Source organism: Lissotriton helveticus, chromosome 12 (genome assembly GCF_964261635.1).
Source record: "Lissotriton helveticus chromosome 12, aLisHel1.1, whole genome shotgun sequence".
NCBI lineage: Eukaryota > Metazoa > Chordata > Amphibia > Caudata > Salamandridae > Lissotriton > Lissotriton helveticus.
The window spans coordinates 465273203-465288199 of record NC_136073.1 but is presented as its reverse complement, the minus strand read 5'-3'; the positions used below and the strand labels follow the sequence as shown (position 1 = coordinate 465288199).

The window sequence follows — 14997 nt, the reverse complement described above, 5'->3', positions numbered from 1 at the left end:
ATGGGTGTTCCAAAGGTTTAAATTGTGTGATACTTTTAATTGCATCATAAACAGTCGGGAAATGGAAGATATAACGGAAAAGGAAAGGGCTTAAGAAGTAAATGTATCTTTGGTGGATCAGGGTATAAACAACTTGAGGCTGATTATGGACACCATCCAAGAATCTGCCACGGGTGTTGAACGCTTTTTTGGAGCATTTAAGATACAAAAATGAGAGGAACAAATGGGCCTGACGTTGTGGCACGTGAATGAACGTCAATGACACTCCAAACCGGATGACACCAAAAACATGTGGAGAAAAAACAAATTCACATATCCAGGTTCACTTAAAGCACAGGCATTATTTCCTGTAATTTCTGTATTTACGGTTCGGAATTTGTTGCTTGCACCACTACGTGATTTAACGTCATCATAATCAGGGCCCGCCCTAGAACCTGGCACACCCTGACACTTGCCTAGGGCAGTAGGACATAAGGAGCGGCAACATTGTGCCATTTGAGGAAGCCATTCCATAACAGCACGAGCTTGTGGCTCAGCGATCAAAGAATGTCTTAATCCCCCAGACATGCAGACAACAGGTGGGTCTGTAAAGTTCCTTGAGTGGAGAGGGAGAGAGAGGGAGAGGGAGAGAGAGGGGGAGAGAGAGAGAGCGAGAGAGATGGGGAAAGAGAGATGGAGAGAGAGAAAGAGGGAGAGAGGGAGAGAGAGAGAGAGAGAGAGAGGGAGAGAGAGAGAGAGAGAGAGAGGGAGGGAGAGAGAGAGAGAGAGAGAGAGCGCAAGAGAGAGAGAGAGCGAGAGAGAGATGAGGAGGGGGAGAGAGAGAGAGAGAGAGAGATGGGGAAAGAGAGATGGAGAGAGAGAAAGAGGGAGAGAGGGAGAGAGAGAGAGAGAGAGAGAGGGGGAGAGAGAGAAAGAGAGAGAGAGGGAGGGAGAGAGAGAGAGAGAGAGCGCAAGAGAGAGAGAGCGAGAGAGAGATGAGGAGGGGGAGAGAGAGAGAGAGAGAGAGAGAGAGCAGAGCGCGAGAGAGAGAGAGAGAGAGAGAGATGGGGAGGGGGGGAGAGAGAGAGAGAGAGAGAGAGAGAGAGAATGTGTGCCTGTCTAGGGTCGAAGTCATTATGGACACTGTCTCCAGGCATGGACTTGTGTGTCGTAGTCTTGTGTTGCTTCCATTCAAGTAACTAGACTACCATGCCTGAGATGAATCATTTGTGGATGAAAGATTCAGGACTGTGGGTAGTTTCTGAAATTACCTGAAGTGAGGTGGTCCTATTACTCGGGTCTGATCTCAGTAATGGGATGAAAACCTGTGTTGTATGTGGTCTGTGCCTATCAAAGTCTGCAGCGCAAGACTGCTTTCTTGCGCCAGTTTTTCAGACTAATGACTAGCTCTAATAAAGAAAAGCTCCAGCATTATCCCCTGTGAATACGGGTATATTTATCCGCTGTATGTTATTTTTCCAAGACTCAGCATATTTACTGTGAGGGTTCTTCTGCTGACTCATGGTGTGTTGGTGTTATACAAATATTGTATGCTTTCAATTGAATATTCTGGGCCCCCCTGGGATTGGTTCCAGGACCCCCAAAGAGGAATGGATAACAATGAACATGAAAGTGGCGGGTTCTGCACCTTACCTTTGCTTTGTACCTCTTGATTTCCTCGTCAGAGATCTTCCAGGGACAATCCTGTCTCATTTCGTTGACCATAGCTTCATCCTTGAATCCATCATTCAGCCTGAAGGGGGCGATCATGTCTTCAAACCGTTTCGCGCTGGAAAGAAAATGTTTCAGCTCTTAAATTCTGTGTTCTCTCACATACATTTTTTTTATTTAGTGAATTTAAAACTGGCCTTTGAGACAACTTTGGCTACCTCGCCAGACTATTCTTTTTCCAAAATAAGCCATATATTATTATAATATGTATACAGAGAGGGCCTGCTGTTCAATAGGCTGCATTGCTGTCTTAAATTGCCATCCACACTTTGTTTCCACCCATCACAGCATACACCACGTGACAATGGGGCAGTCCACTTTACCTATTGGCTCCCTTCACTTTGAGTGACAGCACAAAGTCTGCCCACATTGCTCACATCAACTTTACAAATGTTCCTTTCTCTTCAGTGAGAAAGGTGGTTCAAATTATTTTTTTATTTTTTATACTATCTTGAAGTAAGAATTTTATTTTCCCCGCACTTTGTTCACAGTCTTAGCCAATCCCACTCAGCCTTACAGCCATCGGACATTCTGTTTGTTATTCTTTTGAATTTACCGGGCTAGACCAGGAAACACTGGGTAAATTATTTTGTATCTTTTTGCCACATCTGTCTTATATTATTGTCAGTGCCTACAGATAATTCCTATCAAAAGTCCTCTATACAAAAAATTGAACACAGTATTAGCCAGTCAGCAACCTATGGAAGACATTAGGGCTCATTATTGAAGGGTTGAGAGCTGTTCCTAGACCTCTTATGTCACTACAATGCCTGGGTAGCATGGTGGAACCGCCATCACAAATGTGGGTTCTGAAAATTTACAACCAAGATAATGGTGCATTCCAGTACCTACATAAAATCTTACCCTGACATACCTGGAATTTTCTCCTAGTACGGACATTTGAAGGGTTTTCCATTTATAGTCACCATGGTTTAAACAGATGCCTTGCTCAGAAGGTATACCACCGAAAGTAGTTAACTACCTAACACTAAATCAAGCAATTAGCCTTTAATTTAATATGTCAAATGCCCCAGAGTGCATGTGTTTAGAGCAGGATTTATCCATATATTCCATTTTACACGGATGTTAAATAGCATCACTTTGTTTTTAGGTCTGGAATTACCTTATATATATTCTCATATTCTTTCTTTTTTTTCTCTCGCTCTCTCCCTCTCGTCACCAGTAGGTAGTTATAGTTGGGACCTAGTTTGCATAGAATAAGCATTTTATATTTTGCTAATAACTTTGGCACCGTTTGACGAAAAAGTTCAGGAAGTTTCAGAGTGATTTGTCAAGCCGGGGCAAAGAAAATGGGGGAGTCCTAAACATGTTCTCCCATTTCCCACAGAAATTTTAGACAGGACTAAAGCCCGAACCACTGGACGGAACTACACCAAATTTGGCAGAAATCTAGACCTTGGTACAGAAAGTGTGCTTTTAGTAATTTGGTAAAAAACCCATTCAACATTTTTTTGAGTTATTAAAAAAAGATTTATGGATAACTAGGGACACAAATGTGTTGGTGAGATCTGATTAGCTGTCAACACTTCAACCGGGAAGTGTTGGCAGCCATCTTGAGTTCCAAGAAAAAATGTGTAAAAAAATACATAAGGAGCGGATTGGAATACTGTGACACCCTAGGCCTAGTGGTGGGGTCCCAACATTTTTTCTACCGTGAATTTGTGGAGGATCCGTGAATCTATGGTAAAAACGTTTTTAAAAGTGCATGCTTGTTTTTTATAATGCCCCCCGGGTGGGCTAGGTCCCAGAAGAGATAATGAGAATCATATTAAGGTGAGTGGGGTGTGCGAGGCCCCCCTCCCAGGCCACCTTTGGTCCTGGGAACCCCATCCCCCAGGGCCTGGCCTTAATGGAAAGTGGGAGGGGGCACGTTCCCCCCTCTTGGGCTGATTTCAGCACCAGGGACCATCACCACCCGAGGACCACCACTGCCCAGGGACCGCTACCACCCGGGGCCCAGCCATTAAAAAAGGGGGAAGGGGGCTGCGCGGCCTCCTTTCGTGGGCCATTTACGGCCCTGGGCGAGACTGTCCATAGCTCAGCCCCCCTCCGAGAGCCATCAATGGCCCTGGGGACCCCAATGGCCAGGGCAGACTCCAGCTATGTCCCTAGGCGACCACCCCTGGGACATAGCGGTTTCCCTGCCCGCGCTGGCATGGGCGGGGAAACCTCTGTTTGCTCTCACTTGGCAGGAGCAATTTTAAAGCTCCCACCAAGCGAGGTCCAACACTAAGTCTACTACCAGCTGGCAGAGGCATCGAAAATGCTCTCGCCCACTGGAAACGGACTTTCGTTTGCTTACTTGCCCGCTGTAAAGCAGGTAGGGAAACAGATGAAAACATTGCTTCTACCCTCAGGGCAGTAGCGGCTAGTGTAGGGGTGGAGTGGTGGGCTAGGGGGACGACAGACGACGAAGAAAACACAAAAAGAAATAAAGAAAATACCTGCCACCGCCACTTTTCTGCCTCGAGTCCTCGCCAAAGCACAGGCTCCCAGACTCCCCTTCAGCCAATCCTGATGCTGCTCTCATGCTGCCACCACCCCCTTTTGTACCTCTCATGCTGCTGGCAGCATGAATGCAGCTTCAAGAGTGGCCTCAGTACCCAGAATTTGCGCTCTCAGAGAGCTTGGAAGCCTGTGCTTGCTGACTCCAATCCGGCCGTGCAGCACGGGTAGGAGACAGCTCAGCGCGCATGTCGGTTTGGCCGACCTGAGACAGCAGGCCAAAATGACATACACACTGATAGGAGTGCTTACCTCACCCCATCATGACTGCCCCCACAAAAGCCCTACCCCCAAGACTTGGCCTGGCCCTCATAATTTGAAAAATAAAACAATAATAAACCTGTTTTATTATCATTTTATTTTTCAAGTTTTGAAGCTGGTAGGGGATGATGACGCTCCTCTGCCATAAGGGAGGAGCCGTCACTGCCGCAGTGAGCAGTATTTTTAGCTGGTTACTGAAGACGGGGGCAATGTTGGCTCGTGCTGGAGGCAGTAAACCGGCTAAGGCCGCAAGGGCATTGAGGATCCCCTTCAGCTCCCAACAATAATGCAGTGGGTGCCCTGAGTGGGCTCCAGGGCACCCATCCTTTATTGATAGGGCCCTGGAATATGGGGTAATTCCTTTCAGTCACATTTTTCTGTATCGTTGTTCAATTTTCCTATGGAAAATCGCATGAGGAAAACACCTTTTGTGACCCCCCTTTTTTCTTTGTCTCCACTTAACAGATCACCTGAAATTTTATAGGAAGGAGCTGAGGTGGATGAGACTTTTTGGAGCATTTTGTGAAGATTCATTAAATGTTACCAAAGTTATTAGCAAACCAAAAAATCATTTACCTGTGGAAGCTTGGTCCTAACTATAACTACCCAGTGGCGACCACCACTGGGTAATACATACTTACAAAGACTTTGAGTCACCCCTCTCCATCCATTTGATGTGGTGTCAGTCATGTTTCGCTGTACACACCAAGTTATACAGCGTGCGCCACAGGGTAAGTCCTCTTCATCCATTGGTTTAACTGACTGTAAATGAGAACATTCTGCTCTTGCACAATGTGCATATCCACCACTAAGAAGTCCCCTTCAGGTCAAGAGACCAATTGGGACAAATGTTTACATATTAAAAACATACACAGATCTACATATTTTGGCTTTGAGACAATACTTGTTTTACTTAGGTGAGGGACCAACAAATCACACAACAATGCTACTGTGGCACTGATGTACAACGAGTCTTTCATGCAAAAACCATTCACAAACAAAATAAGCATTGGCAAAGCCTAATGCAGGTAGCTAATGTCAGACCTATTGTCTTTGCCAATGTTTCTTTATTATAGCACCTTGAATTTTGTAGACTTAATGAGCATGAAAATAATTCCCTTTTCCGGCTTTGCAAAGATGTTTATTATTATGAGATACTGTTGCACTTTAGTTTGCCATAGGATTAAAGGTGAATTGTAAATGGCACCCCAACTGAAATGTCTCTTAATCACCAAGGCCCAGATGTAGGTAAATCTAATTTACAGACTCATAAATACCGAATTTTACAGATTCTGTATTTATGAATCGGTAAATTAGAAGGAGGCAGATGTAGGTAATTCTTAAAACTCAATTACCGAATCTGTAAGATTCGGTATTTACCGATTCGGGAAATACCGAATCGGTATTTCCCATTGATTCCTATGGGCTTTGAAGGCCATAGGAATCAAAGGGAAATACCGATTCGGTATTTACCGAATCGGTAAATACCGAATCCTGGCAGGGGGAACGGGGTGTCACTTTGACACCCTGTAGCACCCCAAGTGCAGGCTTGTGTGCCATGTGGCACACATACATGCCCTAAGGGCATGTTTGTGTGTCACATGGCATAGGTGTACATGCACAGATGTGCATGTACACCTGAAATCGGTATTTTACCACCCAATAGGATTGGGTGGTAAATACCGACTCCTAAAGGGCCTGTGGCACTCTGTGAAGTGCCACCTACATCTCGATTTACAGAATCTGTAAATTTACCGATTCGGTTTTTTACCGATTCTGTATATTTACCGAATCGGTAAATTTACCGATTCTGTAAATCAGATGCCCCCTACATGCCGAATCCAATATACCGGTCGGTAACGGCCGAAATCGGCCGTTACCGACCGGTAATAGGCCACCTACATCTGGCCCCAAATGCTTAGTCAAAGGGAAGGGAAGCAAGGCCCAGTTTAACCTTAGTTTCTGTCACCTTTCACCACAGCTCTCTCCTTCACACAATTTGTGTTGATCACAAGTAGTGTAGATCTACAAGAAGTGTAGAAGGGTGCAATCTTGGTCTGTTTTATTAGACTACTAAAATTGTGTTCTTTTTATGCTTTTTCCTTTTATGATCTAGAAATGCGTGTGATATTTCATATAAGAATATATTTTTTGGGTACAAATGTACTTTTTGACTTTTGTGTTGATCACCCTTTTATTCATGTCAGTTGCGGCACTGGAGCAAGATCAAGGCATCAGTGTTCCAGGGGGCTACATGTGTGATTACATGCATGCTGCAACTTACAAGGGAAATGGGATGAATGCTGTTTACAACTTTGTCAGGCCAAGGCTGGAGACTGTGCTTAGAAGCTGTGGAACATGATCCACCCTAAAGAATTTATGTATTGCATCAGTTTGTTGCAGATGCTGCTCACTTGAATAGTGCTGGTGAACCTTTCTCCTTGGCTGGTCCATGGTAGCTGACTCACGTGACAAGCCACCATCATGATCAGGTACTGCTCCCCCTGATTTGTAAAGTCTCGTAGTGAGGGCCTAGACCGAGCCAAAGCTCACTCTATGTATATTTCAAAAGAATTGGTAACAATAGGTTTTGCAAACAACTACACTGTCAAGCAGACATAAAAAAATAAAAATGGCTGCCTGAATGACTCGGGCAGGCCAGCACAGAAATATGTACACTAAAGCTCTGGCTATGCATACAAGAATGTGGGTGGAAGTGGGACCTTGTCTGATTTTTCAGCCTTAATAGGCCCTGTCTGGCCATGAATGTTGTCTCCAAAGGCTATTATGTATTAATCATGTGTATGGAAGTCAATTAGGGGGTTGCCAGTGACAGCAGCAGCTAACCTTATCTGGCCATTTGGCAGGCCTGGCACAGCCATTGTAAACCCTGCCCTCACAGCTTGTGAAAGCAGCAGGAACAGTTAGTAAGCAGTCATTGCTTCATTTGTGTAACAAAAAAAAGTGCCGGGTCCAAACTATTTCTGCGAAGGCCACAGCAGGTTGTACCACCCACTATCTCTGACATCTTTGCCAACTAACTCCTACCTATTAGCCATCACACGCCAACAAATTGATGATGTGGTCTATTCCATGTCACCCACACCTTTAGGGATGTCCAGAACGAACTAGTATTATTATGTTAATTTTAATGTATATTGAATTTTAAACTCTCTGCTGAAACTGGACTCTACAAAAGACAGACAGCACCACCATGTGGTGGACTTTAAGAAAGTGCTTATCTTGAGATATAAGTGCAGGCGCAGAGCACCAGCAAACACATGCTAAAATTAAGCGCTGTAAGCAGGGGCTTATGAGCCCTGTTTACTTTCTGTAGTTTTCACACCTTGACCTTCCCCTGCAGCAAACAGGATGTTTTTGGAGTGCTCAGGGTCAGGCAATGGGCAGTCCTGTGATGTAATTGAGAAGCAGGAGGATGGGGCAGGATATGGTCAAAGGCTGGTTAATGTACCCTCCACTACCACAGACATTTTCGATACGTCCATGCTAATGACTGTGTTTAAGATGCTGTACCTTTCTGTGTGTGTCAAAAATCTTGCACTGCTCCTGCCCATATTGTACAAGTTCTTTGTATTTGAGAAGCCTGCAGCCCTTATGCCTTGAATAACTCTTTTGTGTGTGTATGGGAAGATGTCACTGCTGTTGACAGGATATACCTTTTCTGTGTGTGTGGAAGAATCTTCACCGTGGCTGCATTTGTAATACCTGTGCTTAAGTAAATCCTGACAAAAGCTCCAATTTCACTGCACACATAACAAAACCATGTATTAGTCTGTTACTATTTGCTGTTGCCAAACACTGACAAAGCCCCAGAAACCACTTTGAAGTAACTTCTGCATTGCATTTCTGTTTGAGTTGGCCTGCCAAATAAATACACAAATATAGAAATGCAGAACAAGCAAAGCACGTTTTTCCATATTGAGACATTGCTGTAACACTTACTGTTCTGGGCGGGGTTTTTGGTTGATATCTGGGAGAACATGGACTTCGTGAAACGAGAGTCTGAATTTACTTAATAAAGTAATAATCCTGAAAAAGAAAGGAAAAAAAAACGATCATTAACTTAGATAACAATTGTTCATAGTGGTCCCAAATTTCCATAATTCCTTCTACAGCACAGCAAGGCTTCCATCTTGGGGTTTATTGAGCATGATGGAATTACTAAAGCTTCTATTGGCTAAGATTAAAAATGGTGGTGCTAATATGAATACCAGAGCTTAGTTTGTTAAGAATTTAAATACAGGGGCCAAAAATTGTTCTTCGGAGTCTGCCATAAGCACTGTCAATAGCCAGGGACGCTGAATGCCAAGACTTCCCAGTGTTGATTCCACCTCATGCTGATTTCTTTCACCGCACTTTACTTTGTGTCTCTTTAACTCACGCTTGCAGGCACTTTTTTCCGCGCCTACATTCTCCCTTTATCCTTATATTCCTATCTTTCTCTTCCTCCTTCTTTCTTCCTTTCATGCTTTTTTCTCTCTTGTTAGATTATGAAATACATCTCCAAATTTAAATCCGGTGCCCACCACTTAGAACTACTGCCACTTTCCAAGCACTTACAAATGGCTGTATATGATTTTTAAAAATAAACGGTGTTCTCTGTTTGACTAATGAGTCCTCCGCAAACATATCTGAAAGTGTTTATGGCATCCGGCATATTCAGAGCTTCCCTAGACACCACATGTAATAATTCCTCGGTGTGAATCTTCCGAGAGTTTGGGGCCTTGGGGTCATTTCCCCTGTTGATCTAGAGCTCGCATAGTCGTAGAATATTTAACTCGTCATCGTCAGTGTGTGTCTCCTCTTCCCTCTTTCCTTTTTCATCTTTTGCATCACTGCAACAAGATAGTGCAAACAGCGTGCACGCTCCGTTGCACTGTTGCAGTTTTTTGTGAAGTTTGCTGTTGCCCATGTGATTATGTCTCATTACATAAATACCTTAAGTTAACACATTTCAGATTGCAGGGTTCATTCGAACCTTCACCTGGCTGAGAGAGCGCCATTTACAGTGAAGTTTGTAGGGGTGCATCATATGTACAAGTAGATAGCACCCGCATATATAGAGAACTTTTGATCATGTTTAGATGCCATGTAGGGTTGAGAATTAATGTATCTGATATTAGAAGAGCATAAGAAACCAATGTTGTGAGTTTGAAAACCCACTATTGCTGTATAACATAGAAATGTCGCTGCAATGAAAATCGTTTCACTGATGAGAAATGTTTAAAAGAGCAACATTGTGCATTTAGGTTTGATTAATTGAAATATATAACCGTATCTTTTGCCTTTAATAATTAGCTTAAAGTAGAAAATGTATTTGCTTTAAAGTTGGAGGCCTAGAGAACTAAATGAATTGTTTATGTAAAAGTTGGGCCTATAGATCAAGCAGAGGCCTAGTTCATAGAAATGGTGCAGGCCTGATCGAAAATGTCTTGCTTAGCGTTTAACTGTAGAATTGTTTGGTAAAAGAAGATGTCTTTAGAAAATGTTGCAACATTAGCGGAATGTGAGCCGAATTTTATGTATTTCTTTGCAGGTGCACCACCAAGCAGACAGTAGAGTAGAAGGGCCCATTGTGTTTGAGTGTTAGGATGCTAGATTCAGACATGGAGGAGTAGCCGAGGAATTTGAAGAAGCAACTTGAAGCGACGTAGAGTCTGGGATCCAAGGACGGTTTAACGGACAAGGATGGACAAGTGCCATGGTGGAAAATTCTGAAAGCTAACACCTTCGAGAGGGGCGTACCTGAAGGCGTGTCGCCCATATTGTGGGGTTTTGTATTAGGGACAGCACCCCGAGGGTGGAGGCAGAGCAGATGGGCTGAGGAGCTAGAGAGAGCGGTCGTTTTGGGCAAGGAGCTTAGCGTGTATGAGGAACTCTAGTCTAAGAGAAGAGTGGGCGAACTTCTTTGGGAAGTCACCACGGCTGACACCTTTTTGTTAGGATGGGCTATTGTTGAGTAGGGATGTCACTTAGTATAATGTAGGGACAGATTAACTTGATTTTTCTTTCCAATGCATACTAGAATTCAAGTCAATGTGAGAAACTTATTAGCATATTGTCAACACAATGGAAGGGAGAAGTGGCAAAAAGCAAAAGGACTCAATGATTATAAAAACCAATATCATTTAATAGGTGTCTGGATAATCACTTTAAAAACAGTTAGTAAAACAACATAAGTATGAATCAATAATACTAAAGGTAAAGTAAAAAACAATCATGTACAACATACAGGTTAAAATTATCATCACAGTGGCAATATATGTTATTCAGATCAGGAGATCTGTGGATAGCGTGTAAGGTCAGTGTTGAATGGCCCACAGCGGAGCCAGAGCGAGATACTGCCACAAATGGACCGTCACCCAAGGTGATGGCAAAGTATGAGCAGGCGATCACGTGGTTAAAGACTAAGGTACCACCACAGGACATTGACTGGGTGAAAATTGACCGGACTAGGCAGGAACCAAAGGAGACAGTACATGAATATTATGAGAGGCTATTGCAGATTTTCAAACAGTACAGTGGATTAGATGTGATGGATCCAAAGGACATGGGACAGTTTGTCTCCAAGTTTGTCCTGAGATTAAGGCCTGATATCTGTCTCATGATACAGCAACATTTGATTTGTTGGCAGAACAAGCCTCTGGACGAGATCTTGAGGTACGCGAGGTATTGCAGTGATGAAATAGACTCGAAGACAAGGAAGCTTAAGGATAAACTGATGTTAGTACAGATGCAATCGGGAGGACAGGGTCAGTCAGGCAATGGCACATTGGGGAGTATATCAGGGGGACAGAAAAGGGACAACGAGGAACGTCCGAGACCAAGGATAGATATAGCGACCCTGAAAAAGACGACCAAGTGCCATCAATGTCATGAGGTCGGGCATTGGAGACGCGAGTGTCCCCATAACCCTGACAATCAGGTACAGGAGGAAGAGGAGGAGGAAGTCCAAGCCCCTCCGGTACGGAAAGTAACAGTAACCAAATTCCAGATGACAAAAGGAGGAACTTCAGCCCCTAGGGCCCCAGTTCCCCAGCCGCCGAAGATCTCAGCAGGGAACAAGACTTACAAGCAGATGCCTTTCATAGTCGAAGGGGACGAGTACTATTACTTTGACCCAGTGACAGAACGGTACCTGGATGGGGAGGAGGGTTGTACTCTTGGAGCAGTTCTAGAGGTAGATCAGAGGGAGCCATTCATGGAAGCTGATGTGGACGGACACCCTACCACCTTTTTGGTTGGTACTGGTGCTTCCCGTTCTACTGTGCGGTCCGCAGTTGTCCCCAACTTACCCCTTTCAGGACAGACTATTCAAGTGGTAGGGGTTGCAAACAGAAGAATGACAACCCCCTGACTGAGCCAGTCCCAGTGAAGATCGGACGTTTCAGAGACAGACATCAGTTTGTAGTGTGTGATTCCAGTCCTGTATGCTTGTTAGGAAGAGATCTTTTGTGTAAACTCAATTGCACCATCTATTGCACCCCCAAAGGAGTAGAATTACAGACAAATGATGACGATGCTGACTTTAAGGTTGCCAATACGCATGTGTGCATTGAATTGTACCCTGCTTTGACTGTGGAAGAACTTCTTTGGGATTTGAAGGACTCGGTCTCACCGGAGGTGTGGGACTTTACAGGAGAAGAGATCGGATTGATCAAAGGAGTAGAGCCCATTAGAATTCAAGTAAGACCGAATGCTGAATTTCCGAGAACACCCCAGTACAAGTTGACTCCAGAAACACTTGCAGGTATAAAACCTGTGATTGAGTCCATGATCAGACAGGGAATTCTGAAGGAGGTCATGGGCAGTCCCTGTAACTCTCCGATCATGGGGTTGCAGAAGCCAAGTGGGAAGTTCAGGATTGTGCAGGATTTGCGGAAGGTGAACAACATTGTTGTTCCATGCTGTCCAGTGGTACTGAATCCATCAGTCATACTGTTTCAGATACCGTTCCAAGCTGAATGGTTTTCTGTGATTGATTTGTGTCAGGCTTTTTTTTCAATCCCATTGCATGAGGAGAGCCAATTTCTTTTTGATTTCAAAATAGAGAGCTGCGTCCTAACATGGTGTTGTATCCCTCAGGGGTATACAGAGAGCCCATCGATCTTTAATCAGTTGCTGAAAAGGAATCTTGAGAGTCTGGTACTGCCACAGAACTCCGTTCTCGTACAGTACATAGACTACCTCCTTGTTGCGTCAGACACCGAAGATGCTTGTAGGATTGACACCATTCCCTTGCTGAACCATTTGGCAGAAAATGGACACAAGGTATCCCCCAACAAGTTACAGTACTGCTTGTCTGAAGTGCAGTATCTGGGTCACAAAATAGAGAATGGAAAAAGAAAAGTGTTGCCTGACAGGATTGAGGCGATCATGAGAATGACGGTGCCCTCGACTCAAAGAGAGGTTAGGATGTTCCTAGGCATGGTTGGCTATTGCCGACAGTGGATTGTTAACTTTTCCTTGAAGGCGAAACCATTGCAGAAACTGACGCACAAGGACGTGAGTGATCCAATGGGACACAGATTGTATGATGGCTTTTCTCGAGCTGAGAGAGGACTTGTGTCGCGCTCCGGCTCTGGGAATGCCCGATTACACCAAATCATTTGCATTGTTCTGCTGTGAGAGAGAGGGGTGTGCTTTGGCAGTCCTAGTGCAGGATCATGGAGGAGTCCGTAGACCAGTTGCTTACTTCTCGGCTACCTTAGATCCAGTAGCCGCAGCGTTGCCCGGATGTCTCAAATCCGTTGCTGCAACAGGTGTCAGCATTGAAAGATGTGAAAGTATTGTAATGGGATACCCACTGACAGTGCACGTATCACACTCTGTGGAATTGTTGATGACCAGGACCAAGACGCAGCACTTGACCAACAACAGGCTCACACGCTACGAGCAGGTTATACTTGCTGCGGAGAATGTGACTCTCAGGAGGTGCTCTGTCTTGAATCCTGCTACCTTGCTGCCATTACCAAATGATATAGAAGATGATTGGGAAGACCATGATTGCCTTGATGTGACTGAACTATGCACCAAACCTAGACCGGATATTGTTGATGAGCCATTGGTAGACCCTGATGAAATTTACTTTGTGGATGGCTCATGTGTAAGAGACAATACGGGTCAGTTGAGAGCAGCGTTTGCTGTCTGTACTATTTCTGGAATAATTGAAGCAGCCTGCTTGGAAGGAGTACACTCCGTACAGGTGGCTGAGATAATTGCGTTGACGCGTGCCTGTTTGGCAGCCAACGGGATTCGGATCACCATATTCACTGACAGTCAATATGGTTTTGGGGTGGTTCACGACTTCGGGCAATTGTGGTTTCAAAGGGGTTACATGACATCATCGGGCTCCCCAATCAGGAATGGCGAATTTATCAGGTTATTGCTGGAGGCTTTGCAAGGTCCTGCAGAGATAGCAGTGGTAAAATGCACAGCCCACACCAAAGGTACTGATTTTGTGACAATGGGGAATCGTTATGCTGATGAAGTTGCACGTTACTGTGCGGAGCAGGGATACTCCTTTACTGAACAAACAGTCGAAGGGCCAAAGGAAAGAACCGAATTAAGCATGATGCTTGAGGTGGCTGACACATGGGAGGAGTTGAAGGACATGCAAGGACAGGCGTCAGATTATGAGAAAAGGGTGTGGGAATCGGCTGGTTGTGTCAAAGGAGATTTGGACATGTGGGTTTCGGCTGATGGAAGGGCTGTGCTGCCGAATGAGCTGGTGAGTTCGATGGCACGACAGATACATGGTCCTGTGCATTTGGGAAGAGATGCGATGATGCGTGTGTTCAGGCAAACGTGGTACAATCCAAAATTTAGACAGGCTGCGGAAGCAGTATGTCAGAGATGTGTAACATGTCAACAGATGAATGTGGGGAAAAGAACACCAGTTACATTGAGTCACATTGGGAGGTCCGGTGGACCTTTCTATAGGATGCAACTAGATTTCATTGAGATGCCGAGGTGCAACCGCCTCAGGTATGTCTTGGTGATTGTGTGTGTGTTCTCTAGGTGGGTTGAGGCATACCCAACTCGTAGGTGCGATACACTCACAGTAGCCAAACTGTTGTTGAGGGAATTGGTGCCACGATTCGGGGTTCTGACCTCTTTGGAATCGGACATAGGGAAGCATTTCAACAGCGAAGTTGAGAAGATGCTCTGCTCTGCACTGAACATTGACCAGAGACTGCATTGTAGCTACCGCCCAGAGGCTTCTGGTATAGTGGAGCAAATAAATGGAACTCTTAAAGCCCGAATGGCAAAAGTGTGCTCCTCCACATCCCTGAAGTGGCCCGATGCATTGCCGCTGGTACTAATGAGTATGCGTAGTACCCCAGACAGGAGGACAAGGCTCTCACCTCATGAAGTACTGATGGGGAGGGCTATGAGACTGCCATCTATTCCTACAACTGCCTTGCTGAATATCACAGATGATCTGATTCTTGATTACTGCAGGGGACATTCTGATGT

General features: G+C 44.7%; 1 protein-coding gene across 2 annotated transcripts in view; it reads right to left on the bottom strand.

Moving 5' to 3' along the window:
* SLC12A3 (solute carrier family 12 member 3) overlaps positions 1-14997 on the bottom strand; it is a 331781-nt gene that overhangs the window by 30161 nt on the left and 286623 nt on the right. For both annotated transcript variants that reach the window (XM_078671397.1, XM_078671398.1), the window contains exons 23-24: positions 8461-8547; positions 1633-1768 (exon numbers count right to left, since the gene is read on the bottom strand). In XM_078671397.1, coding sequence (XP_078527523.1) covers positions 1633-1768; positions 8461-8547 — 223 coding nt within the window. The remainder of the gene's footprint in view (positions 1-1632; positions 1769-8460; positions 8548-14997) is intronic.